The following is a 27,029-nucleotide window of genomic DNA, read 5'->3' as shown; positions in this document are numbered from 1 at the left end:
TCATTACGTATAATGAATTCAAATGCTGAGATGTGGAATACTTATTAGCTCGTGGCTACATCTGCTATAGCTATCTTCTGATAAGTTATTTAATCAAAATATGCTGCCATCACTGATAAGAGAAGCAGAGAAAGGGACTAGATTCTTTATACATATGATATCTCATTTAATCAGTCACAACTCTGAGAGGCAGACATTATTATCCCCATTTTACAAATAGAAGCATCAAAGGCTTGGCAAGAAGAATAACTAACTTGCCCAAGGGCCAGCAGGTAGCACAGGGCAGAGTTAAGACTGACCAGGGTCTACTTGCCTCAACGCCTGAGCGCTTCCCACAACCTCCAGTCCCTTCATATTGGTAATGACAAGTTTAGGAAAAGCCTTATCAATAATACTTATCAAAAAGTCCCCTTATCTAGATCACCCAAAAACCTTTACAGATTTATGATTTTTGCAGTGTCCTAACTCCACATGTAAAACCATAGACATTAGAGAGTATTTTATACAAAAAAGCTAAATTATAAAATTAAGAATCCATCATATGATACAGGAGCTATTATAGTGCTCATCTGTTAGGTTGGACCAGTTCTTATATATAAACAACCCACTGTAAATTCCTTCACTGCAAATCACCTATCCCCTGCGTACTCATATTCGTCCTTTACTGAATGAATTCAGGAGAGGGAGCACCCTCATGAACACATGGTCATGCTGTGCAAGAGCCTGCTGTCCTGTGGGGGCAAAAAGGGGAGGAGTAAAGGGGACTGAAAGGCGGGGACTGAAAGGCGGGGACTGAAAGGCGGGGACTGAAAGGCGGGAACGGCGCGAGCATGCTCTTCCCTTCAGTCTCCCTCAGTGACGAAACGGGACCTGTGAGTTCCACAAGGCAGGCTGTGTACAGTAAGTTGGACTGTCTAGTTGCATCCTGCCTGCAGGGCACGGTTCCGTTCTGTCATGCTGCCCCTGGAGTCTAGCCTAAATGTTACAGCCTGCTCTTACAGTTCTCTAGGGGATTGAGGGAAGGGTCCAATCTCCAGCTGCCGAGTCAATAAGGAAGGAGCACTTGGTTGGGACTAGCCTGATGACGGTGACAGCAATTAGAGGTGTGCCCACAATGGGGAGGCAGATCTCAGGGTAGGAGTCAGCGCTACACATGCCAGGTTACCTGGTGGAGATTTTCCCTCCATGCTAAACCTTGGAGAATGGTGGAATGATTTTACTAAGAAAAACCAGGTAAGTTAGCTAACAGAGCACTTGTTTAGTTGACATTAAAAGAGCCACAACCAATCTACACTTGATGCCCATGGCACTCAATGCAAACTTCTGTGGTTGTTTTTCTGAAGTACTAAAACATAGACTTTTGAAACGCAAGTGATAAACAGCTTTGAAGTTAAATGACTTACCATAGAAAGGCCACTATTATCTTTGTTTGTGAATGTGTCTCCACTAGCACAGTCAACGCCAAACAATGCACAGATGTCTCCGGCAAACACTTCCTCAATATCCTAAAGAAAGAACACAATACGATACTTGCAAGTAATACAAACCAGGACATCATAACTAAAAAGTAATTGCACAATAAACACATTTTACACAGACAAATGTGGCAGAATCTCACCATGAATTCCACAAAGAAGGAATTAGATAGAATCAATGCAACACCAACAATCAACCACGGCAAGATATACCTTCAACAGGGCCCTTATTTAAACCACATCTCAACTGACAAGATTTTACTTTAAATGGAAGCTCCGAGCTATGGCATCTTTACTTGGAGGATCTGCACTACTGACAGAACACAGAGCCTCATGGTTCTAAAGTTATTTCTATAGAATTAAAAAGCATGTAGTATAGAATGGATAAACAACAACAAGGTCTTACTGTATAGCACAGGGAACTATATTCAATATCCTGCGATAAACCATAACGGAAAAGAATATGAAAAAGAATGTATATATATATGTATAACTGAGTCACTTTGCTGTACAGCAGTAATTAACACAACATTGTAATTCAACTACACTTCAATTAAGAAATAAATTTTAAAAAGATAAATTCAAAAAAATAAAAAATAAAATTCTATCAGAAAGAAAAAAAAGAAAAACAAACAAAAAACATGTAGTACTATATGTGCTGCCACAGTCCAATAATGAGATGTGTATGACAAAGGCATACAAGGAAAACCTGCAAAGGAAGTTTTGGAAAACAAAGGCAGGAGAATGGAGTCTACTGTACTTAAAATAATCTTAATTTCTCACAGATGCAGGCAGTTAAAAAAACACAGGAAATCTAAGAATAAAGCATTGGTGCCTCTAAACTTCCTAGTCTTTTTTTACATTGACAGTTCATTAATAACAGCTGTGGCTGTGAATGAGCAAGTGTGTGTGTCTTGCTTTAATGGTTACACAGCTGTACGGATCTCCTAGCTTCTGGCCCATGAAAGAGCTGTGACAATCACTAATCCCTCTAGCCTGCCCCCTGCTGCCTATCTCAAAAAAGAGAAATGATGTCTAATTTTGAAAGACTGCCTATTCATTTTCCAGGAGATAAAAAAGTTATGGCCACTGAAAATTTCTGAATGTCGTAACATTTTGCTTAGACTAATAAATTTCTCTAGGAATATAGAGCTGAATTGAGAAAGGGTGCAAGAAGGAGACAACCTCACACACTTGGTAATCCTGCCAAGCCTTAACCCTATGGACCACAGAAGGCTAGGACAGATTCAGAGCCAATTCAAGAATTCAAGCCATAAGCCAAAGTTTATCTCCCAGACTAGACCTTCAGAGGTTTTAAATGCTCAGATGAATTCTGGCATCAACATGGCCCTTCTGGGGGTTGGTTCTACTTCCATATTTCAGGAAGTAAATCTACTGAACAATGTGGGAAGTTACGTATGAATTTATTACTCTCATTTACCTTTGAGAACCACAGTTCCACTGTCCTAAAAACCTATTATACTCTTCGTAAGGATAGCTCTTGACGAAAGTGCTGAATCTTGTGCTCTGAATCTTAGGGAAACTGATGTCCCTTTTCCTTAACCTTGGCCACTGAGGAAATACAGCTAACTCACAAATGGTGGTTTAAAATGTGTTCTTGACATGTGCTAATTTAGCCTACACCAAAGTGCCGCATGAGAATTGTAGCCCACCTAACTAAAAAGGAAGAAGCTAGGAAAACACATTCAACTAGAAGTGATTTTCTTGTGGGGCTCAGGATACCAAGAAGGTAGATATATTTCACTTGCATTAGAGAAATTTCTGATCTCACAACAATGCCCAGGTACTCGCCTCCATCATGTCGGCATGCATGTGAACCAGTCGTTGCACCCGTACTTTCTTTCTCGTCCTCGTATTATAGATGGTATCACCCTTCTTCAACTGTCCTTGATAATTTCGAACATAAGTTAACTGTCCAAATCGACCTGCCTAGAAGTCAAGATTGGATAAGGGCAGAAAGAATAAAAAAGAAACCCAGGAATCAAAATTAAGAGGAAAACTTCACAACTACCTTCAAATATTTGCTATCAGTTTTAGTAGTACAACATATATACATGCTTCAGTTTGTTGTCATAAACTACTTTAATACTAGTTTTGAATATAGATAAGTTAAATGGTTGTTCTTTCTGATATCAAAACCCAAGATACTACTTTTGCTTCCTCTGAAATAAAAGTTATTAGAAAAAGTTTTAAAATTTATATAATAAGGAAGTTATTCCATAAGTTCAGTTTAATACAAGAAGACATAAAAATAAGGTATAATTATTAGAAAGACAACAATGTTAGAGAAACTAACATTGTTAGACTACGTGTTAGAGAAACTTTGAGAGTCACCTGGAAAGCTATACAAATAAGAGTTCTGTAAAGTGACTGAATATAAAATGAATAATCAAGGATCACTTCCTCCTGAATAGTAACACTAACTTATTAGGTAAGTATTTAAAAGTTGCCAATTCCTCCCATGTTAATTTCCAGGTTTAACACAATAGCAATAAAAATCCGAAGAGGAATTTTTAGACATTTTATTAGTGACTTTAGTATTTAATTAGAAGAATGGATAAAAATAGAAAATAACTCTGAGTGATATAAGAATATATTAAATACTCCAAAACATAAATAGTATAAAACTAGCACAAATTAAACTGAACAGCCCATAGGGTATAGTATAAACGTCTAAAATGTTTAATTCATTTGTCAATAGAAGATAAAGGACACATGACAATCAATGAAAAAACGTAACATTGTTCAAAAACTGGTAACTAGACAATTGGTCTTCTACTTGAAGGCAGAGGAAATACATTTAGATCCTACCTCAGGGCATTCAGCAAAACAAATTCCAACTGTATTAACAATGAAAAAAACAAGAAACCCCACCACAAAAAAGTAGAAAGAAAAGTAAATATTTACAAAATATAATCAAAGAGGAAGGTTTATAAGGTTAAAAATGAGAAAATGACTAAAGACCAAGACTGATATAGTTGTCTATGTAAATTTTAAACTGCGAATTGTTTTTTTAAAAACTTTATTAGAGAAAGGCTCGTACAAATAAGTAAAACACTTTGACTCTAATTTTAAAAAAGGAAAGACAAAAGAAATAAAGAGGCAACTACAAAAGAGGAAATACAATTCCATAATGAATATATGGAAAAATGTTCTCTATTATTAGGAATTAAGGCAAGATGAAGTACTAAAATACTATTTTCATTTATGAAATCAGTAATGATTTTTAATAAACAATACTCAATGCTGATAAAGATGCATTGAAATAATCTAACATGTACATTAATTCTGACAGTATGAAAGCAGTCTGGCAATATAAACCATTAAATATTAAAATATTTCATACCTTTTACACAATAATTACAATTCTGAGGATCCTAAGAACACTATTCCTAACTATATATTTTCAAAAGCTTTATGCATAAAAATTGTCACTGCAATGTTATTTCTACTTTTTAATTTAAAATTACTTCTTCTGGTTTTAGAAGTAATAAAAAGCATATTGTAAAAATTTAAAAATACAAACTAGGAAAAAGCCCCCCCCCAATATAACTCCATCCCAGAAATAACCACTCTTTAACATTTTCAACTTATCCAACTTTTTTCCCACTTAAAATATTATACACAGAAGCAATAACACAACAAAAAGCACACCTAGTCCCCAAATCTTGGTTTCTAATACCATTCACAATCAGAAGAAATCAGGGCTCTTAGAGAAATGGCTGATTCTAGGGCTGGGGCAGGGAATATACAACATAAGCCTGGAGCATCCTGTAGTGCCAGAAAGTGAGGAAGTATTCAAAACAGCAAAATACGGTGGAATGTCTAAGGGGCACAGAAGCCAAGTGAAACAGCTCCAATGGCCAAAACTGGTCAATCTGGCAACAAAATAAGTAACACACCACTGGATCATAACTCAAAGTACAAAATGAATATCCATGAGTCCATACTGATAAAACTAAATGATTGAATAAGCAAACACATGGGGGAGAAAAGACAATTCTCCTATACAGAAGAATCTCACATAACCTACGTAGATACTGCTCCCTCAAGGAGGAAGAAAATAATTCCCAGCCCTTAAGTGTGGGCTGTGCCCAGGAACCTTCTTCTAAAGAGCCAATATGGAGCGGGGTAGAGGGGAAAGTAACTTTACAGTGGAGAAACCTGTAACCAAATAGTTCCTAAGAGTCATTTTATAATAGGAATAAAAGCCTAATAGAAAAGAAAATTTCTACATATAGCAGTTAAGTACATTAGAAAGCAACTTACCTCCAGTTTAAAAGCCAGGCCTACAAATGGATGGGAATTGTCTCTTTTGGCGTTCATTAAGATTTTGGTTTTCTCTTGTGAGTCACTTAGAATAAAAGAAATACACATTTATGAGAGGCAATATTTGATATTTCTTTTGTATCAGTCTGTTTCATCAGAATATTATCTGAGAAGAAGCACCTGTGCAGTAAACATTTCTGGGCTGATTCATAAGTGAAATTTCACTGAAAGGGATCAATAAGAATAACTTTTCTGGCCTTAATTACCGCATTGTGACAGGACCAGAGCAGAATAAAAAACACAAAAGTAGTCTGGCAGAAAAAGAAAAATTATCAATGAGAACTTCAAAATTTTTGTTTCTTACAGCATTAAAAAAAAATACAGTTGGTTCCAAATGAGTAAATTTTCTAATGATGTAAACTTTGATAATGACATAAATCATATTTCTAACTTACAAATAGAATATGATATGGGAAGGTATAATAAATATTTTTCTCTATGCCAAAATTCTTAGCCAAATAGAAATGGAGATTGATTTTTGTAAATTATGGGGAAAACCCCACAATCACAACTACAAGAACCATTCTTCAATACTTTCCCAGTGCACAAATGTTAAAGTCTTTGTGCATAAATTAAAAATCAACTTCCAAGACTTACTCCTGATTGAGAATAGCATAATTTTGGACTTCAGATGGATTTGGGAGGTATTCTAAAACAGCATCTAAAAGAGGCTGAACTCCTTTGTTCTTCAAGGCACTTCCCAAAAAGACAGGAGTAAATGACCTATTTAGAGTGGCTCTTCGAATTGCGAGCTACAAACGAAAAAAATTAATGATTAGTTTATCTTAAAGTTACATTTTGTGTTTCAGATCAATTACAAAGCGACAAATGAACGAAATGAATTGATACTCTTTGGAGTACTGGCTCTGGTGAAGACTGGAATCAGGTTCTCTATAACTTAAGATCAAAATACAAAAAAAAGAAAAAACGCTATTTAACTTTCAACACTGCAACTGCTTTCAACACTCCTGGAATGTCACTAACTTTCAATCTGGCAAAAAAAAGAAAAAGATATATATATATACACACATGCATAGAAAATAAACACACACACAGAACAGTGTAAACAGTATGTTAACAATTGTGTAAAATAGAGGGAATAGCAATATATACACACACACACACACAAAAAGTCTCTGGAAAGATACACCAGAAACTATTAACTGGCAATCTGTTTTAGGGACAGGGCAGAGAACTGGGCAGGTGGGAGCCAGGTGGGAGACTTTTTCCTGTGTACCTTTGTACAGTTGTTATATGTTTAAACGATATGAAAGTATCACCTATTAAAAAACATTTAACTGACTTGTTTCCTTTTTTTAAAGGATATACATACAGGAAGCCAAACAGTACAAACTGCTCATAAATTAAGGGCCATGATAGTAACAAGCCTCTAAAATAACGACCTCCTGGTCATGTCCCAACCCCTCATGCAAACACTGTCCATGTGTCCCAGCCTCATTCCTTACTGGCTACTGGCCTCAGAGGGAGCAGTGGACCTTTAGCTCTAGCAGCTGGAAGAGGCCAACAGCAGTGCTGTGCTGTGGCCACAACCCACCACTCCAGAAATATGCAGCTGCATACAATTATTTCTCAGTCCTCAGGAAAAACAGAAAACTAGTTATCCTAAAAAGCTTAAAGCAAAACATTTATAACCACAATTTCTAAACATCACAATGAAAAGTAGGATAACAGCTGAGCACAATAAAAGGAGTATAAAAAGGAGAAAACAGGCATGGTAAGAAAGCAATTACCATTTGGAGCTATCTTAAAACACTTGCCTTTGCTGTTGCTAGGAACCAGAAATGGCTTGGTCACTAATCACTTAGGCTACCCTAGGCCACAAAGTCACATCTTTGACTTTCCAACCCTCCCTATATGCAACAGTAGGAACATATGAATCTTACCATGCTTAACTTTACATCCATTGAATACAGAAACACATGAGGGTGGTTGATAAATAGAAAAAAGGAGAAATTAAAGCTAACCCTATACCAGCGTAACAAAAGCTTTATTTTCCCGAAAATTTCCCTTACTTTTATAAGAATCACATTCACACTTGAAAACCGTTGCCTTTCCACTGTCCCTAATAACAATATACCCAACAACAACATAGAAACTAAAGTACACCCATGTATCCTGGCAGAAAACAGTAAACATAGCAGGGCTGAAACTGTCCTCCTTATAAAGGCCTGCTTGCAAGGCTGGGCCCCTGGCTGAGGCCTGGGGATCTGGATTTCTGGGAAGCTCCCAGCACTCCCAGAACTGGTAAGACTGGTTCACTGTGCCTATACTGTTGTACAAACTATGTGATGTGTGCGAAACACCTACTTTCCTTCTGGGAGTCTGGAATTTGGTACATGCTAGGCAGGGGGTGTCTTTGTGACCAGTCCCCAGTAAAACCTTGGCACTGAGTTTCTAATGAGTTTCCCTGGTAGATGTCATTTCACAGGTACACTCACAACTTGCTGCTGGAGGAAACAGGCAAGCACTGCAAGACTGCACTGGATGCCTGGGAGCTTACCCCTGGTTTCTTCTAGACTGCACCTCATGTGCCTTTGCCCTTTGCTGATTTTGCTTTGTATCCTTTCACTGTAATAAATCATAGCCATGAGTGTGATTATGTGCTGAGTCCTTACTCCTAGTGAATCACAGAATCTGGGAGTGGTCCTGGGAACCCCTGACATATTCCCTTCCATAGATCGAAACCTAACTCTCTATTGTGGTTCCTGGGATACAGTGCTTGACTTTAATTAAGGCCCAGACCTATACTTTCCTACGTGGTGTTCCTTACTCATCAGAGAGCTGAGGTGATAAGGCCTTTGTGAATGGTAAAGAACTCAAGCTATGAGATATTTTAGTAAGCATCTCAGCTTCAGTAGGGTTCTTTCCTTGTGCATTTGATCTATAAACTCCCTGAGTGCAATGTCTTACACACAATAATTACTTATCTGATCTCTGCTAAGGGCACCAAGTGGTTTGGCAAAATAAATATCAGTCTTTTTATGATTTTTATTTTTATGATAAAATATACATAACAAAATTGACTATCTTTACAATTTTTAAATGTACAGTTCAGTGGCATCAAGTACATTCACACTGCTGTTACCACTATCCACCTCCAGAACTTTTCATCATCCCAAATTGAAACTCTGTACCCATTAAACTTCCCACTCTTCCCTCCCCCAGCCCCTGGTAACCACTATTCTACTTTCTGTCTCTAGGAATTTGACTATTCTGGGTACCTCACAGAAGTGGAATCATACAATATTTGTCCTTTTACGTCTGGCTTATTTCACTTAACGTAATGTCCTCAAGACTCACCCATACTGTAGCATGTATAAGAAGCTGATTCCTTCTTAAAGCCAAATAATACCCCCCATTGTATGAATATACCAATTTTGTTTATCTGTTCATCCATTGATGGACATTGGGTTGTTTCCAACTTTTGGCTATTGTGAATCATGCTGCTATCAACATTGGTGTACAAATATCTGAGTCCCTGCTTTCAATTCTTTTGGGTATATAGAAGTGGAATTGCTGGATCATATGGTAGTTCTAGGTTTAATTTTTTTTGAGAAATCACCACACTGTTTTCTACAGCACATGCATCATTTTACATTCCCCAGCAATGCACAAGGGTTCCAATTTCTCCATATCCTCACCAACACTTATTTTGTTTTTTAAATAATAGTCATCCTAATAAGTAAAGTGGTATCTCATTGCGGTTTTGATTTGCTTTCCCTAATGATTAGTGATGCTGAGCATCTTTTCATGTGCTTATTGGCCATTTGTTACCTTCTATGGAGAACTGTCTATTTACAAACTGAATACCAGTTTTAGGCAGGGATCTTCTCTTTATTTTTTAAGAGCTGAACAATCAAGTAAAAAAATCTATACAGCCTTCCAAATAGTACAACAGGGTACATTTCTAGTTTATCTTCTTTCTTCTTAATAAGACTATGTCCAAGAGGTTGGCAGTGTAAGTATCTTTTTTCCTAGAACTATGACTCCTTTCCCATTTTACATAACTCACTACTTAAAAAAAGAGAATAATTTGCCATGTCAAGTATTTTTTTAAGAAACCAATTATGTTAAACAACTTTGCTCAGATTTCATTAATAAAACCCCTGCATAAAAGCACCACGTCCCCTCCCTGCAAAAAAAAAAAACAAACCAAAAACCCTCATTTTTCTTATTAATATAAGATTAATTTTGAGAGCACTTGCCTTTAAATCAGAAATTGAGGGGATTTTTTCTTCCAGAAACATCTCACCAAGTTGCTCATCTGAATTAGCAACACATTCAATCAGCTCCTGCCGGTGGTCAGCTGCCGCTGCCCTGAATTCTGCTGGAATTTCCCCATATCGAACAACCTGACTAAAAGTAGAAATGTTTTATTTTGGTACTTTAAGAATATTCAGTTAAATTGTAAGTCAACTATACTCCAATAAAGATTAATTTAAAAAAAGAATATTCAATTAAACATATACGCACCAATGAAAAAGATAAACTAATGGCCAAAATATTTTTTTAGATAAGAGCTCTGATATATTTGCATTAAAATCACAAATAAGAAAAATGTGAATCTTTAAAATTCAGAATAGTGGGCAAAATACTTTAAACAAGCAAAGCAAACTGCTCAAGGCTGTACTACTAGTAAACAGATGAGCCATGATTCAAAGCTAAACTGACTCCAAAGCCCATGAGTACAGTTGACCTTTGAACAACACAGGTTTGAACTGCACAGGTCCACTTATACACGGATGTTTTTCAATAAACATGCAAAAATATATGTGTATAACACTGTGTACAAAACTTGTATTGAAGTGGACAGCCTATCATTATGTAGGAGTGATATTTAATATGAAATTAATAATGTGTTAGTGTTCTTACTGTTTTATAACTTTGCTTTCAAAGAATTATATCACCATACAGTATGCCTTTCTCACATAATTAAAGAAATTGTGTATCATCACAGGTAAGTAATTTTTTTTTTTAAAGTCACAATGCTTCCAATACTGTATCATGAATATGATTATATGATATGCCATAAAAAATTCTATAACGACTCATTCATTAGCATACAGACTAGGCTACTGCATTACATCAATTACACTAGGCTACCCTAAAGCAATATAGTGCTGCTTCTTCCTTATCAATGTATGAACTGTAATACCTGTATATAAATATGAATTTCTTTTCATATTTTAACTTTTCATTTTAGATATCTAGTGTTAGTAATACATATAACATCTACAGTGCTTTGACTCATGTAGGTATTACCTTCCATACTGATAAATGTAGGTATTACTTTCCATATTGATAAATACAGTACAATACTATAAATGTATTTTCTCTTCCTTATGATTTTCTTTAACATTTTCTTTTCTCTAGCTTACTTTATTGTAAGAATACAACATGTAACATACAAAATATGTGTCAATCAACTGTGTTATTGGTAAGGCTTCCAGTCAACAGTAGGCTATTAGTAGTTAAGTTTTGGGGGAGTCAAAAGTTATACTTGGATTTTCAAGTGCACGGGGGGATCAGCACCTCTAACCCCCACATCGTTCAATGGTCAACTGTACTTGAAAATTCTATTAACCAAATTAATCAGAATATCACAGTCGGGACTTCCCTGGTGGCGCAGTGGTTAAGAATCCGCCTGCCAGTCTTGAGGGAAAAAAATGGAGCTGGAGGAATCAGACTCCCTGACTTCAGACTATACTACAAAGCTACAGTAATCAAGACAATATGGTACTGGCACAAAAACAGGAACATAGATCAATGGAACAAGATAGAAAGCCCAGAGATTAACCCATGCACCTATGGTCAACTAATCTATGACAAAGGAGGCAAAGATATACAATGGAGAAAAGACAGTCTCTTCAATAAGTGGTGCTGGGAAAACTGGACAGCTACATGTAAAAGAATGAAATTAGAATACTCCCTAACACCATACACAAAAATAAACTCAAAATGGATTAGAGACCTAAATATAAGACTGGACACTATAAAACTCTTAGAGGAAAACATAGGAAGAACACTCTTTGACATAAATCACAGCAAGATCTTTTTTGATCCACCTCCTAGAGTAATGGAAATAAAAACAAAAATAAACAAATGGGACCTAATGAAACTTCAAAGCTTTTGCACAGCAAAGGAAACCATAAACAAGACGAAAAGACAACCCTCAGAATGGGAGAAAATATTTTCAAACGAATCAACGGACAAAGGATTAATCTCCAAAATATATAAACAGCTCATTCAGCTCAATATTAAAGAAACAAACACCCCAATCCAAAAATGGGCAGAAGACCTAAATAGACATTTCTCCAAAGAAGACATACAGACGGCCACGAAGCACATGAAAAGATGCTCAACATCACTAATTATTAGAGAAATGCAAATCAAAACTACAATGAGGTATCACCTCACTCCTGTTAGAATGGGCATCATCAGAAAATCTACAAACAACAAATGCTGGAGAGGGTGTGGAGAAAAGGGAACCCTCTTGCACTGTTGCTGGGAATGTAAATTGATACAGCCACTATGGAGAACAATATGGAGGTTCCTTAAAAAACTAAAAATAGAATTACCATATGACCCAGCAATCCCACTACTGGGCATATACCCAGAGAAAACCGTAATTAAAAAAGACACATGCACCCGAATGTTCATTGCAGCACTATTTACAATAGCCAGGTCATGGAAGCAACCTAAATGCCCATCAACAGACGAATGGATAAAGAAGATGTGGTACATATATACAATGGAATATTACTCAGCCATAAAAAGGAACGAAATTGAGTCATTTGTTGAGAAGAGGATGGATCTAGAGACTGTCATACAGAGTGAAGTAAGTCAGAAAGAGAAAAACAAATATCGTATATTAATGCATGTATGTGGAACCTAGAAAAATGGTACAGATGAGACAGTTTGCAGGGCAGAAGTTGAGACACAGATGTAGAGAATGGACATATGGACACCAAGGGGGGAAAACTGCGATGGGGTGGGGATGGCGGTGTGCTGAATTGAGCGATTGGGATTGACATGTATACACTGATGTGTATAAAATTGATGCCTAATAAGAACCTGCAGTATAAAAAAACAAACAAAACAACTAATACTAAACTTTCATTGGGTTATTTGTATGGAAATATGTTAATATAAATGTTTCAGACATTACATGAAATTTCTAAAAATCTTATATGTTCTGGTATAATGTTATAAGTAATAATCCTAGTTATTACTTTAAAATGTATATCTCAGAAATAACTAATTTTCTTGTCAACTGCATTATTATGAACTTTCATCAAATCTTTAACTGTGGTCATTTTTAAGTCTTTTGTCATTTACAGACAGTTCTGGGTGTACTCTGATGCTTTTGCAAATATGTTCCTATAAAAGGGTTTCATCTTCAAGAAATCCATGGAAAAGACTCTGACAAGTACAGGTTTCTGGTAACTGACTGTACTGCTAAACTGAATGAATAAGCATTTTCAGAACTCTAATGAAAAACTGATGAACTCATAAAAGTGCTAACAAAAGATCAAGATGAAAAAAAAAATTAATTACATGGGACTGAGTGAACTGATGAGTATAATTTTTGTGACTTTCTGTCTGAATTAAAAAAAAAAAAACCCACAAGGACTCAGAGGCAAAGAATATACAAATCAATTTTCACTGCAAAGTAAAGGAGCTGTTACAGTGGAGGATTACTGGACTGAATGTCAATATTATGACATAGTATGAGTGTGTTTCATGTTTGGTAATTGCAATCATTGTTGCTTTTGTTGTGGTCATCCATGTACAATGCTTGGTGTCAGTCTATTTATCTCTTGTAAAATAAAATACAGTGTGTGTGTGTGTGAAAAAAAAAAAAAAGAATCCGCCTGCCAATGCAGGGGACACGGGTTCGAGCCCTGGTCCGGGAAGATCCCACATGCCGTGGAGCAACTAAGCCCGTGCGCCACAACTACTGAGCCTGCGCTCTAGAGCCCGCGAGCCACAACTACTGAGCCTGCGTGCCACAACTACTGAAGCCCACGCACCTAGACCCTGTGCTCCACAACAAGAGAAGCCACCACAATGAGAAGCCTGCGCACCGCAAGGAAGAGTAGCCCCTGCTCGCCGCAACTAGAGAAAGCCCACGTGCAGCAACAAAGACCCAATGTAGCCAAAAATAAATAAATAAAATTTATTAAAAACAACTCCATGTATCAGTAGTTTTCATAATCTTTAAAAAAAAAACAAAAGAAGAATATCACAGTCTCTGACAAGCAGGATTAGAGACTTGACTATTCCTTTTCATTAGTAGCAATTTTTAACACAGAGCACTCCATTCTGTAGTTAAAAAAAGAAAAGGTTACTAATTATGACAGACTCTTCAACCTTGACCTCAGTTCTCCGTCCCTCTAGGGGCCAGATAGGTAAGAGTCACAAATAAAATACACAACAGAGAAATGGATATATTTGATATTTAGAAACATCAGTCTTAACATTTTAAAAGTATTTCTTTAAAAATGGAATCTAATGTCGAAAAATAACACGCTTTTCAGAAAACACATCCCTGAAAAAAAAAAAAAAAAGGGAAAAGAAGCCAACTGCAAATAATTGTAAGTAGTCAGAAAATAATTCTTATTGTCCTAAAGAATGCTCTTCACAGCTTTCAGGACTTAATTTCTTCCATTCTGGCAAGCTCCCTGCTTCTTAGTCTTTCACATCAGAATCTTCCTTTCAAAATGTACATACCCAGTGGTCTAGGGCTGGGAAAGGGGGCAGGTATGTTAAGAAGTTCCACCTGTGGTTCTGATGTACAACAATGTTTAAAAGCCTCTGCTTCAGTACACAGAAATGTGTGCCCTGGTAATTCTGGGGAAGCAGATTTATTCATTTACTTAAAAATATTTTTTGAGTCTCTATTTTGTACCAGACAGTTCTAGGGCTGGGTACACAGCAGCGAATAAACCTGGTAAAAATCCTTGTCCCTTACATTCTAAGGAGTGAGAGATAAACTTTGTTGTCATTACTTAGTTGTCAAACAAAAAGTAAGAGTGAGAAATGCCTTGTCCACTGAATAGGCTTGATCTTTTCCCTGCCTACAAGACGGTCGATAAGGATAAATTCTATATAGTTAACTGATCACAATGCCTTTCACCCACCTGCCAGACCAGCAATCTCAGTTCCACAGCAGAAAAAGGAAACCCCTAATAAAGGACCTTCGGAGAGAACTGCTAGGCTACTGGGTCCACACTTCAGAACAAAGGTTCATTTATGACTCCCCAAATTGTCTAGAATAGTGCCACTCAACTGTGGTCTGCAGACGTGAAACATCAGCACCACTTGGGAGCTTTCCAGAAATGCAAATTCCAGGCCCACCCTACAGTTACTGAATTAGAATCTCTGGAGGTGAATCCAGAGATTTGTGTTTTAATAAGCTCTCCAGGTGATTCTTCTGAATGCCATGGTTTGATAACCACTGAGCAGTTACTATGCTTTGTATGCAAAGGTCTCTTCAAAAGTTGGTTGAAGGACCAAAACCATGTCAAAAGTTACCAATTTGCTTTTTGTATTGCCTAAACCACATGTATACAAGTTTTAACTTCTTTTATATATTAATCTTTTTATTTTTGTAATCCCATGAAGTAGGTAGACGAAATATTTATGATCCTTATTTTCTTCCCAGTTTTTATAATACCCAGAACATAGTAGCTGTTCCAGAAAAGTCTACAGAATGAATGAATACATGGATGAATGAATGAACAAATAGGAAAAGAGATATTACATCACTAGCCCAAGCTGAAGGTCTCCTCTCACCACACCGTGTATATCATAATGCGATATAAATATATCACCCAAAGAGTAACATACTCTCCCTTGGAATGAATACTAAGCAAAATGGGAAGTAACTAGGATTAAAAGTATTAAAACAAAATCATCTTAGAGGATATTCTTCCAGCCCCATCTTCAAAAAGAAGTTTATATTTAAAGCACTCAGCCTTTTCCTTTGATACTTTTTAAAATATAAGATTTTAATAGAATAGTATATTTTTAACACTTACCCAAAGTCTCCATCAAAATAGATGGCTCGTTCCTCAATAAGATCTATAATACCTTTAAAATCACCCTCCAAACCAATGGGTAATTGCACAAATGCTGCATTATGACTTAGTTTAGACCTGAAAAATAAAAATACATGTTTACCCCTTTTTTTCTCCCCAAATCCCTTTGAAATAACAAAATAAATATAAAAAGAAATCAATGGCAGATCTGTGGAACTGATCAGCAGGTCAGAGCGGAGGATACAAAAGCATTTGGGAACAGACTGACAGCCAAACTCTCTGTGCTCAGGAAGCCTCAACCCTATTCGGGCAACAAAAAGAACTGTAAGATATGTATTTTCCCATCAGATCCCCAGAATACCCTGGATCAGAAACAGAAGAGGGGAAAACAGGTCACTGAGTGGTTGGCCAGGAAATTAAAGGATGGTGGGATAATTGTACCCACATCTCATTCTTGGATCAGCTGACTCTAGTGAACCTGAGTATAGCTATCTGAAAAGGAAGTTCCTTAGGGGGAAAACCCTTAGAGTGGGTATTAAAGTCAGACATTCATCATCAGCCTGTACGCTCAATCAGGCACAACCACCGAAGAGAAATTACACTCACTGGCAGGGATTTACACTCAAGTAGAAATATGCTCTAGCTAATTATGCTCTAGATTCTACGTATCCATCTATAACTATGGATAGATAACTAAGAACCACCAAATATCTGAAGGAAATCAATAGCTTGAAAGAGAGGTGGGAGCTCAAGAAATGGTACTAACCTCCAAGGAGAAAGTTACTAGAAGAAAATAAAATGTAAAGATCTAAAAAGGAATTACCTCTATTAATAAAGATGTCACAATAAAAGGGAAAGTTTATAGAAATTAACTACATAACTGCTGGGATTAAAAAGAACAAAAAACAGGCTAAATAACAGAAGGGATGCAGATGAATACCAGATTAGTGAGTTGGAAGACTGACCTCAAAAATTCTCTCATAACCCAGTGAAAAATTAGAAGGAGACAGAAAGTATGAGAAAGTATGGTAGAAAAGTTAAGACACAGAGGCCAGATTCAGAAGTTTCAAGATCTGTTTAATGGGAGCTACAGAATGAGGTAACAGGTAAAAGGGAGTGGTGCAAAGAAAGAACCAAAGTAGTCAAATAAATGCTGAAACAGAATCTGCCTGGAATTCAGGAAAAAACTTGGTGCAAAGAGACCATCTATTGCCAACCACAAGTAAAATACAATTAGAAAAAAACAGTGAAAACGTTTCGTTATCCCAAGAAAGTATTACGAATGCCCAATAAAGAAAAATTTCACTCTCATGTTCTCAAAAACATCACTTCCATCAGAGAGCACACAGCAATACTGTCAGTTAAAGTTCCTCAACACGGTATCTTTTGTCATCAGACACATCACTCTTAGTCTCTCCACTACCACAAACCTTACTGCCTACATCCATCAGCTCTGCCATGTGAAACTTGGGTAGGAACTCTACCGCTACATTTACAGATCTACAAAAGGTGAAAAGTGAAACTCCGACTCTTTTCAAAGGCTGTGTGAAACAAGTAGTATTGTGCAAAATGTAAAATCATATCAATACCACTGGGTTATGTCTGATTCAGAAAGGAAGTATTGCTGTTGTCTTAACAAATATGTTAACAAATAAAAGCAAGAGAATATAGCATACTAATTTAAGTCATTAATTAAAATTCCTCAAGTGAAGGTTAAAATTGAAGATAATCCTCTAGGTTTGTCTAAATAAACGCACAGTACTTTTAGAATCTACCCTAGATTATAAATTCTCTAATTACAGCAAAACACTACAAATTGCCAGATGGTTTTCTGAATTCACCTTCAATCTCCCTAAAATTTAAGTCATATTTCTTCCATTTTACAGAGAAAGTAGTTGATGAAATCACATCACAAACCAAACTATGGACCTCAGTGTTCCATTTACTATGATAAGTCATACACATAGATGAATTTTAAAAAGGAAAAAAAATTTAAGGGGATAAAGCTTAATGACACTGAATTAACTGTCCTTCTGGATGTAAGGTTTGTTATCCGGATCATTACCCCCACTCTGTTCTAAGGTTCAGTACCTCATTTGCTGCAGGGCCCTGGCTGGGCTGGAGCCCATTCGGTCGAGTTTGTTAATGAACGTTAGAAATGGAACACTGTAGCGCTTCATCTGACGATTAACAGTCATGGTCTGGCACTGCACCCCTCCAACCGCGCAGAGAACAAGGATGGCACCATCCAGCACCCTCAGGGCTCTTTCAACTTCTATTGTGAAGTCCACGTGCCCTAAATGAGACAGAGAACTGTGTCAGGGTCTTAAAAAGCAGTATGAATTTTTACAACATGTACAAGTAAAAGTTCTTCTATCTCTGATCATTACGTAAGTCTTCTAATTAAAATATGAACTCCTTAAACCACCAATACTGTTCACTTAACATAAGGTTCAGGGGCTCAACAAAATCACTTCAAAAGATACTAGGGCATGGGCATCTTCGGAATCAGCTGCAACATGTAAAAGGCAAGAACCTTCCTATTCACAATTTCTTTGCACTATTTTTCAAAGAAACCACTTAAAGATGAAGTATTCTAGGTCCCAAGTTAGATTTCTCTAATAGGGAATTCACAGTCACACTTTTGAGTATTATTTGATACTCAAAAATGAGCTAGAACATGGTAGAGGAAAGAACTAAATATGCCACTGCCAAAACAAGCTGCAATAAAACCAAGAACTTAGCTCACCAGGAGTATCTATAATGTTGATATTGACATCTTTCCACATGGTATAGGTGGCTGCTGACTGAATAGTGATTCCTCTTTGTCTTTCTAGTTCCATGGAATCCATGACAGCACCAACTCCATCTTTGCCTTTTACCTAAACACAAGAACAGCAATTCAGATTTCTCTGTCCCTGCATTCCAAGAAGGAAAGAAATCTTCACAGATGGAACCAGAACACAGATAGTTAACTGATGCAATTTTCAGAGAAACCTAATTGTCAAACCATATCATCTCATGGAGTAGAAAATTGATTACAGGTTTTGCCCTCTATTAACCCTAACCCTTTTTTCATTGCCATTTTTAGCAGCTGCTACCACTGAGCATTACCTGGTCTTAGAGCCATCCTTGCTCCCTCTGCACTGTTCCTGCCCACCAGCCCTGTGTTAGTCTGTGAGCAGATGTGCAGAGAAGAGATTTTTCCCTGCTGTGTTTCGTGTGGACTTTGAGGTCTGGGTGGGAAGAATTCAGCTTTTAAAGTCTGTGGTTTAATGAGATGATCTTCATCTGAAGTAACATTTTTAAGTGGAGAGTTGAATTACTCAATAATACGTAATGCCTTCAGGAGAGTTTGAAGATTTTCTAAAATAACTCTTTCCTAACATATGTATTTTTTAACTATTAAGCTCATTTTAAACCCTTTTTCCACTTAACATTATAAACATCTCTCCATAACATTTAAAAGTATGTAAACATTATTTTAATGGCTGCTTAAGGGTACATCATATTGACTTAACATTCTTGAAAAACAGCCTACTCAGGATACCCACAGTGATGGTCTCTAGAAAGATTCCTCAGAGCAACATTTCAAGCCAACCTGATCTATCCATTTTGTGACTCTGATTAAAGATCCACTGTTACCATTCTTTTAATCTTCCAGGTTTGTGAAGTTTCTTAAATCCTTATAAAACAATTAAAACCAAGGTCAAACTAATGGAATCAACCATGAACCACATACCTCATGCATTTTTGCAATTCTGCCAGTGTAGTAAAGCACTCGTTCTGTTAATGTAGTTTTCCCAGAATCAATGTGAGCTGAGATTCCAATATTTCGTATCTTTTCATTAGGAATCACCCCTGATGAACACCATCGGCAAATCTTCCAATTAGCCTGAAAAAATAAGAGAGCTCAATTCAATGCATTTTTCATGAGAAAACAGTGGACAATTAGAAAGGGTTTAGTGGACATCTTTCCTCCAAGAAATCTCAATGGACACAAAACGTCATATGAGATTGTCTGAAAAGGCAAAAGAAGGAATGTCTCAACCTGCAACTCCTGTAACCAAAGAAGAGGCTGCAAGAGAGGACAGAAAAGACATACTCTTAAAAATAAATAAGTCAGAAAAGATATATTCAAATAAATTAATTAAATAAAGAAAAGGGGACAGATACTTTTACCGAATGGCACAGGTTTGAAAATACACACTGGGGCTGATAAAATCAGAAAAACAGCTCCCAACAACTACTTTAATAGGAAATATAGTTTTTACTCTAAATTTTACTTGTTTTCCTCTTCCTCCTTACTGTAGTTCACAGCTAGCAAGGATGTTTGAGGACTTATATGCTCTATGCAGTGGTACCAATAGCTTCAAGGCAGCCCACAAAAGGTTTCCAATTCCTTTCCACCCCGAAACAATTAGTAACATTAAAACAACAACAACAACAACTTTATTTTACTCTGGTGGTGATGGAATGAATGTTTCCATTTATGGAAACAGGACACAATATACACAGGACACAATATAAATTTCTCTCTATAGGACTGCCCATCCAAAATGCACTGCAGCCACTTCTGGGAAAAGGGAAGAACTTGGAAAACCTGGGTAAAATGGAATCCAGGTGATCGGCACTTGGTTGATTAAATCCCACGGATATCAGCGAGCAAAGCAAAGGAGGTTTGCATAACAGGAAAGGCTCAACTCCTACCTAATCCTAGTCCACTCTGCGCTCCCCGCGCCCCCCACAAAAGGCAGACACAGAACCAAAGAAAGGTACTGGGAGGGTCGGGCTCCAAATCAAATAACCCAGGGTCAGCTGAAAGAGGGATCAGTCAGAGGCCAACGACACTCTGTAGTGAAAAGAGCAGGGCATAACGAGTCAGAAGCTCTGGATTCGAGCCCTAGACACACTAATTTTTCCGTTGTCTCGACCTTCACTCCTCTCTAAGGTATACCAAAAATAAGAGGCTTAACCGTAAATCGGAGGCCGCCGAACCTCCCAGCGCACCGGGACGCTGCTCATTAATAACCAGCGGCTGTGCAGATACCGAGGGGCTTTTCAGCGCTGAGGTCGACAGCTCGCATTCGGAGCTGTCAGTAAGGAGGTGCCAGGGAGGGTAGGAGTGTCACTTCCTCCCTGGCTCCGGACACACCGCAAGGTCCCGGGGACAGTCCGTGGCGCGGTGCCGCCCCGCCGGACTCCACTACCTGCTTCCATTGCCAGCCCAGGGCGGCGGGGACCCGCGGGAGCGGCCGGCTCTCCACAGCCGCGGCGGCGGCGGCGGCGGTTCCCAGCAGTCTCATGGCGAGCGCAGAACAGGAGCGAAGGCCCCGCAGCTCCGGCTCTGCCCAGCAACCAGCACCACTACTAGAAGCGTTCAAACGCACGCCGGCAACCAGTGCCGGAAGAGCACTTCAGGGGCGAAGGATGAGAGGGAGGGGAGAAAAAAAGAGAGAGGGAGAAGCTTCCGGTTCTCAGAGCCGAGCAGCGTCCTCCGCTGCCAGGATGCCCTCTGCCGACGGGGAAGAGGAAGTGCAGTCGCTTTCCGGAGCGAATCAGGGTTTTGGCACGCTGCCAGAAAGATGCAGCCTTTAAACGTGGTGGTTTTCCCCATACAGCAGAATGGAGAGACGTTTATAATAGAATTTACGTTAAAAAAAATGCAAAATTGTTATCTATGCTACTACAGAAATATGAAAAAATAATTAATCTATAGGATGACCTGTAAAGAACGTGGAAAAATAATGAACTATCTACAAGTGCTTTTTCTCCTTTCAAAATGTTCCATCTTTGTTCGATGTTAAACATTATATGTCCAGTCCACATAGAAGACAGCATCCTTGAGGATTCCACTTGGATCTCTTAGAGGCATCTCGAACTTAATATGTCCAAAAAGGAGCTAATGATCTTCCACCAAAACCTTCTTCCGCAGTCTTCTTCATCCAATAAATGGAAACTCCGTTCTTCGAGTTGCCCAGACCAAAAATGTCACTTTGAACCACTCTTTGACTCTGCTGGTCCAGTCTGTCAGCATATGCTATGGGAACTACGTTCAAAAATAGATCCAGAATCGGCAGCTTCTCTCCACCTCTCAAAGCGCTGCTATCTCGACGGAATTACTGTAATAGCCTAACTGACCTTACTGCTTCTGCCTTGCGACTGCTCAGTCTATTCCCAGCACAGTAACTAAAGGGATCCTTTTAAGCCTGGCCATGTCATTTTTCTGCTGAAATCACTCAACCAGTGAATTCACTGTTGTTGTCATCTCTACTTTTGTGTAGGCTTGAAATTTTTCATAACTAATTTTTTTAATCTGAAATTTTTAATGACCTTAAACAACTAAATTAAAAAAAAATTAACCTTCAGAATAAGCACCTACAATACAAGGTCTTGCTTGAGGAGCCACACCAGTGTAGCTCTACTTCACTTGCCCGTTTTCCTCCGGACACATTGGCCTCCTTGCTGATCCTCACATGACCAGAGCCTGTGCTCTCCTCCGGATACCAGCATGGCTCTTTCCCTTACCTTCTTCTCTCTGTTCAAATATCCTCTATCAGTGAGGTGTTCCCTGACCAACTCTTCTAAAACAGCAAGCTCTTCCCTATGTTCCTGCACTGCTTCATTTTCCTTCAGAGCTCTTCTTAGATACACCCGGACATTTTACACAGCTGTCTGTTGTCTGACTCTCCCAATGAGAATGTAAGTTCCGCAAGGACAGTGATTTGGTTTTGTTAATTGGTGTACCCCTTGCTGTGCTAGGTGCTCAATAAATATTTGTTAAATGAATAAGGTCAAATAAATGGAAATCAGAGTAAATTACAGGATACAAGGAAAGAAAAACCAGAGATTCAATGATGAATTTTGTACTTATTTTTTGTATATCATCCATGTATTAATTTTTAGTAAAGGATTTACTTTGATGAATCAATCCATTAATGTTGAATACTTTTAAGTAAACTTTTTGATTTGTAGGCTTTCAAAAATTTAGTCTTTATAAGCCTGTGTATGTATTTGTTTAAAATATGTAAATTAAGTAATAATTAGGTAAATAGTAATAACATTAAGGTTTTACTTTAATTTTAATATATAATTATGTTAAATAAAAAAGTGTATCTGTTACTTTTGAAATTACTTTTTGAAATTACCACTTTAACAAACTAAGTTTCCTGAAGTAAAAATTCATACTCATTGTCCTCTGTGTGTATATATATATATTCATATTTTTCTGTAATTATTATACCAAGTATATTCTTAATTATTTTTATTAATCACCACTTTTAACCAAAGTAATAAACTTGTTTTCTCCACAGAGGAAACTAGAGGACAAAAAGCCAAGAACTGTCTAGCTAAATTTTTATATGAGTACACATTATAGATTACTTCTGTTAGGTTTTAAAGTGGCAAAATACACATACATTATATCATTCAAAGCAGTTACACATTCTGTTAATTCATAGTCATTTTATAATGTATAAGAATAAAGATAAATTCAGTGAAGGTCCTGATTCACTGCAGTGAGGGTCTAGGTCAAACCTCAGTAGAATCTCCAAATTGTCCTAGCCCGACTAGCCTAAGACCATTGCCTTAGTCCATTCAGGCGGCTATAACAAAAATACCATAGACGGGGTGACTTGTAAACAATAGAAATTTATTTCTCATAGATCTGCAAGGTGGGAAGCCCAAGATCAAGGCTCCAGGAGATTCGGTGTCTGGTGTGTCCCACATCCTGGTTCATAGGCAGCCAACTTCTCACTGTGTGGGCACAAGGCAGAAAGGGTGGAGGAGCTCTCTAGGGTCCCTTTTACAAAGGCATTAAGCCCATTCGTGAGGGCTCCACCCTCATAACCTAATCACCTCCCAAAGGCCCCACCTCCAAACACCATCACATTGCCACACGTAGGGCACCATCTGATACCAATGTGCTCCTGCCACTGCCCTGTAACAATAAAAGATAATGAAGTCCTAAAGATAAATAATGAAAACCCGTCACTGAGACTGAAAGTTACCAGGAAAATCACTAAAGTAGCAAGGAGCCTAAGTTTTCAACTTGGACTTATTGTCAAGGCCACATTCACCAAATAGTTAATATCCTTACATTCCCCAAAGACCCAGCGTTCCAGAAAGATCAGTGGTTGTCAATAAAGAAAAAATAAGATGTGAACTACAAGCTATGGCGAGCCTTCTTTTTTATACTAGTTAAGTTGACTTCAGAATTAGGATAAAAATAAATTCAGAAAAAAAGTTAATTTCAGCATCGTGTGAACATAAAGAATTAACATTTGATCTCCAGATGTCACATATTTTGTAAGTGGCCCCTCAGGAAGCACTGTGGCATAGGAGGAAATATATATTTAATTCCATTTTAATTTGATTTCTACAGTAAACAAATTGAGATGAAAAAAGCATCTATGAATTCTCTGTTATATGATGCATAGAAGTTATACTGTTTTAAGCACAAATATTTATTAAAATGTGTTTTCATATCTGAATATAATGATTCAAGTTAACATCAGTGTAATAATTTAAGCAAAAGGAGAATAATTACAGTGTCTACTGGGATTTTGCTCTATCTAGGGAATTTATGCAAAAGTGTTATTTCAAACGGATGCCTTATGATAACTTCCCAGTATGTAATAGTATGTTATTAGTACGCTAAATTATTCGTAAGAGGGAAATTTTAACATCTTTAATACTTGCTCAATTACTTTCCATTATAAAAATGAGTTGACACATATGCATCTTAGTTTACTGACTAATTAAAGGCATGAAACACTGACTAGTAAAATTAACAGGATATGATATAGAAAATTAGAAGAGTATAAGCACAATCACACAATTCTACTTCCAAAGTTTAAAAGGGAAGCTATTAGGATTATAGAGTGATAATCGATTCTGTTTTTTCCCCCCTTGAAACAACAAAAACTTAAAAGTTAAGATTTTATATTCTCACAAACTTCATACCTAACTATAAAAACAGATTAATGCTCACATTCTAGAATGAAAAAACCCAAGAGCTGAATTTTTAAATAGTATACTTAAAAAGGGAACAATTGAATTATTAAGTACCTTGCTCAAACACACTTCACCTGTCTAAGAAATTTTGAGACAATCAATCATTCAGGTTTGCAGAATACCAAATGCATTTTTCTAAATGTCACAAAAGGGCTGAGCAGAGTTTCTCCAAGGACACTCCAACTTTAGAATGTTAACCGTGGAGATAGATTAAGCTGTCTGTGAGAAAGGAGAACAGAAATATGCTACCTTAGGATGTTAAAGAGAAAGGTCAACATAAAGTCTGACGAATGTTGAAAATGTAACACAGAACAAAAAAAGAATATACTGTATAAAGAAATGATAAGAAAATTCATGTACATTAACAATTTAAAATCTCTTTGAAAAGGAGCTATTTGATTATTCTTTATGTTCTTTATCAAAATAATAACTAATTTTTTGTAAAAGAGTACTAGTATAGGTTTGCTTTATTTAAAAAAATTCTTTAAGCTAGCTGGCTACATAACACATTATAAAATTTGAGCTAAATAATTTTAACCTTTCTTAACATCACTCTATTATAGTGTTAGTAAAAATTGAGATTATTTTTTTACAGTTTATTCTTTTAACTAATTTTATATGATAGAACAGCTGTACATTCAATCTTGAGTATATAGGGGAATACATAGCCAATAGGAAAATAACTGTGAAAGCAAAATCAGCATGTGTTATGTTTTAAAGAGTGTTATAGAATGTTTAACAGCTTGCACTATTGAAAATTAAAGTTTTATTCCTAAAGTAGGGACAATATAAAGCTAGCACTTCCAAGAACATTCAGAAGAAAGTTGCTAAGAACACAGTATTGATTTAATAACAAGCGATTGGTCTTAGGTGTATTACTCAGCACCATTACTTTCTCTGTTCAAACAACCAAAACTAAACAAATCAAATGCAATGCTATTTATTTTTTGTTGATTTTCACAGGTGATCCTTTGATGTTGAGTTTGTCCACAAAAACATTTGATCTTCTTCCACGTTCAATGGCTGGACTTTGATGCAGTTTCTCTCTGAGAAATATACATGTGAACATTAATACCATTTTTTAAATGGTCATTAAAAAAATCAATACAAACATGATACAGACCACTGTAATTTAAGGTGAGTTTTATCTTAAAGGTTCCTTAGTAGCTTTGAAAAACATATGGCAGACTATTTCACTTAACATTTAAGAAAGCAACAGCTGCTTTCCTGAGATAGATTTAACTGTTTACCGTTGAACCATGCTGTCCAACATGGTAGCCACTAGCCACATCATTTACATTTAAATTAATTAAAATAAAATAAAATTTAAAAATTCAGTTCCTCAGCTGCATTGTTTACATTTCAAGTGTGATTCAATAGCCACATGGGGCTACTGGCTACCATATTGGACAGTACAGATGCATACCATTTTCGTCACTGCAAAAAATCATTTCAGAAAGTTCTATTGGACAGTGCTGGTTTACAGAAAATGCCACTGATAGGCCATAAATTTACAGATCATCTATAAAGAGCATGCTTTTCTCTAACTGGGACCTGGATTTCATAGTCAAACTTAGCACTGTTAGGTTTTTATCAATAAACTTTTCAAAGTGACACAAATATTATCTAAAATTAATATGAGAGCAAGTTTTCTAAAGAAAACATTAGGGCTCTAAATTCCTAAACAAGTATTTTAAAATATAAAATGCTAGCACATGAAATTCTGCACAAGTCTTCTAATTTACTTGGTACCCACTTGTCGACCGCTGGTTCTGGGAAGGCTTCCACCTTCTGCAGCAATTCTCCACTCTCTTAGAGCCTAGAACAGATTTCTGTTTTAAGGCCTGCTGAGCCCTCTCTCTCTCTCTCGCTCTCTCTCTCGAGTCTAATTTTCAGTAGGAATTAGGTAGTGTTTTCAATTTTTCCCCCAGAGTATCAAATAAAATTGTAACTCTAGAATATATACTAAATGTGTCAAAATCTCTATAATCTCTATAAAAGTGTGGTTTTAGCACGTTCATATCTTGCAGCTATTCCAAACGGTAATTCCAAAGGAGGCTAAAGTTTTTGCAAAACTCTTCCAAAATATTTGATATCTAATACAGATACCGTTGTTACATATTAT

General features: G+C 36.9%; 2 protein-coding genes across 4 annotated transcripts in view; both read right to left on the bottom strand.

Moving 5' to 3' along the window:
* The window catches only part of GFM1 (G elongation factor mitochondrial 1), a 45,658-nt gene extending 24,353 nt beyond the window's left edge, over positions 1–21,305 (bottom strand). Inside the window, exons 1-10 of the mRNA XM_068546169.1 lie at positions 21,100–21,305; positions 19,632–19,784; positions 18,639–18,771; positions 17,981–18,185; positions 15,890–16,006; positions 10,052–10,202; positions 6,423–6,577; positions 5,766–5,850; positions 3,288–3,425; positions 1,404–1,505 (exon numbers count right to left, since the gene is read on the bottom strand). Of these exons, the coding sequence (XP_068402270.1) occupies positions 1,404–1,505; positions 3,288–3,425; positions 5,766–5,850; positions 6,423–6,577; positions 10,052–10,202; positions 15,890–16,006; positions 17,981–18,185; positions 18,639–18,771; positions 19,632–19,784; positions 21,100–21,195 (1,335 nt within the window). The 5' untranslated portion in view covers positions 21,196–21,305. The remainder of the gene's footprint in view (positions 1–1,403; positions 1,506–3,287; positions 3,426–5,765; positions 5,851–6,422; positions 6,578–10,051; positions 10,203–15,889; positions 16,007–17,980; positions 18,186–18,638; positions 18,772–19,631; positions 19,785–21,099) is intronic.
* A 4,333-nt stretch (positions 21,306–25,638) lies between these two features.
* MLF1 (myeloid leukemia factor 1) overlaps positions 25,639–27,029 on the bottom strand; it is a 35,371-nt gene continuing 33,980 nt past the window's right edge. For 2 of the 3 annotated variants that reach the window (XM_068547375.1, XM_068547377.1), the window contains one exon: positions 25,639–25,950. In XM_068547375.1, the coding sequence (XP_068403476.1) occupies positions 25,845–25,950 (106 nt within the window). In that variant the 3' untranslated portion in view covers positions 25,639–25,844. The remainder of the gene's footprint in view (positions 25,951–27,029) is intronic. The other variant, XM_068547378.1, reaches the window with a different exon arrangement.

The sequence above is a fragment of the Eschrichtius robustus genome, chromosome 6 (assembly GCF_028021215.1).
Source record: "Eschrichtius robustus isolate mEscRob2 chromosome 6, mEscRob2.pri, whole genome shotgun sequence".
Taxonomy (NCBI): domain Eukaryota; kingdom Metazoa; phylum Chordata; class Mammalia; order Artiodactyla; family Eschrichtiidae; genus Eschrichtius; species Eschrichtius robustus.
The sequence above is the reverse complement of the archived record's forward strand: the minus strand, read 5'-3'. Positions and strand labels throughout refer to the sequence as shown.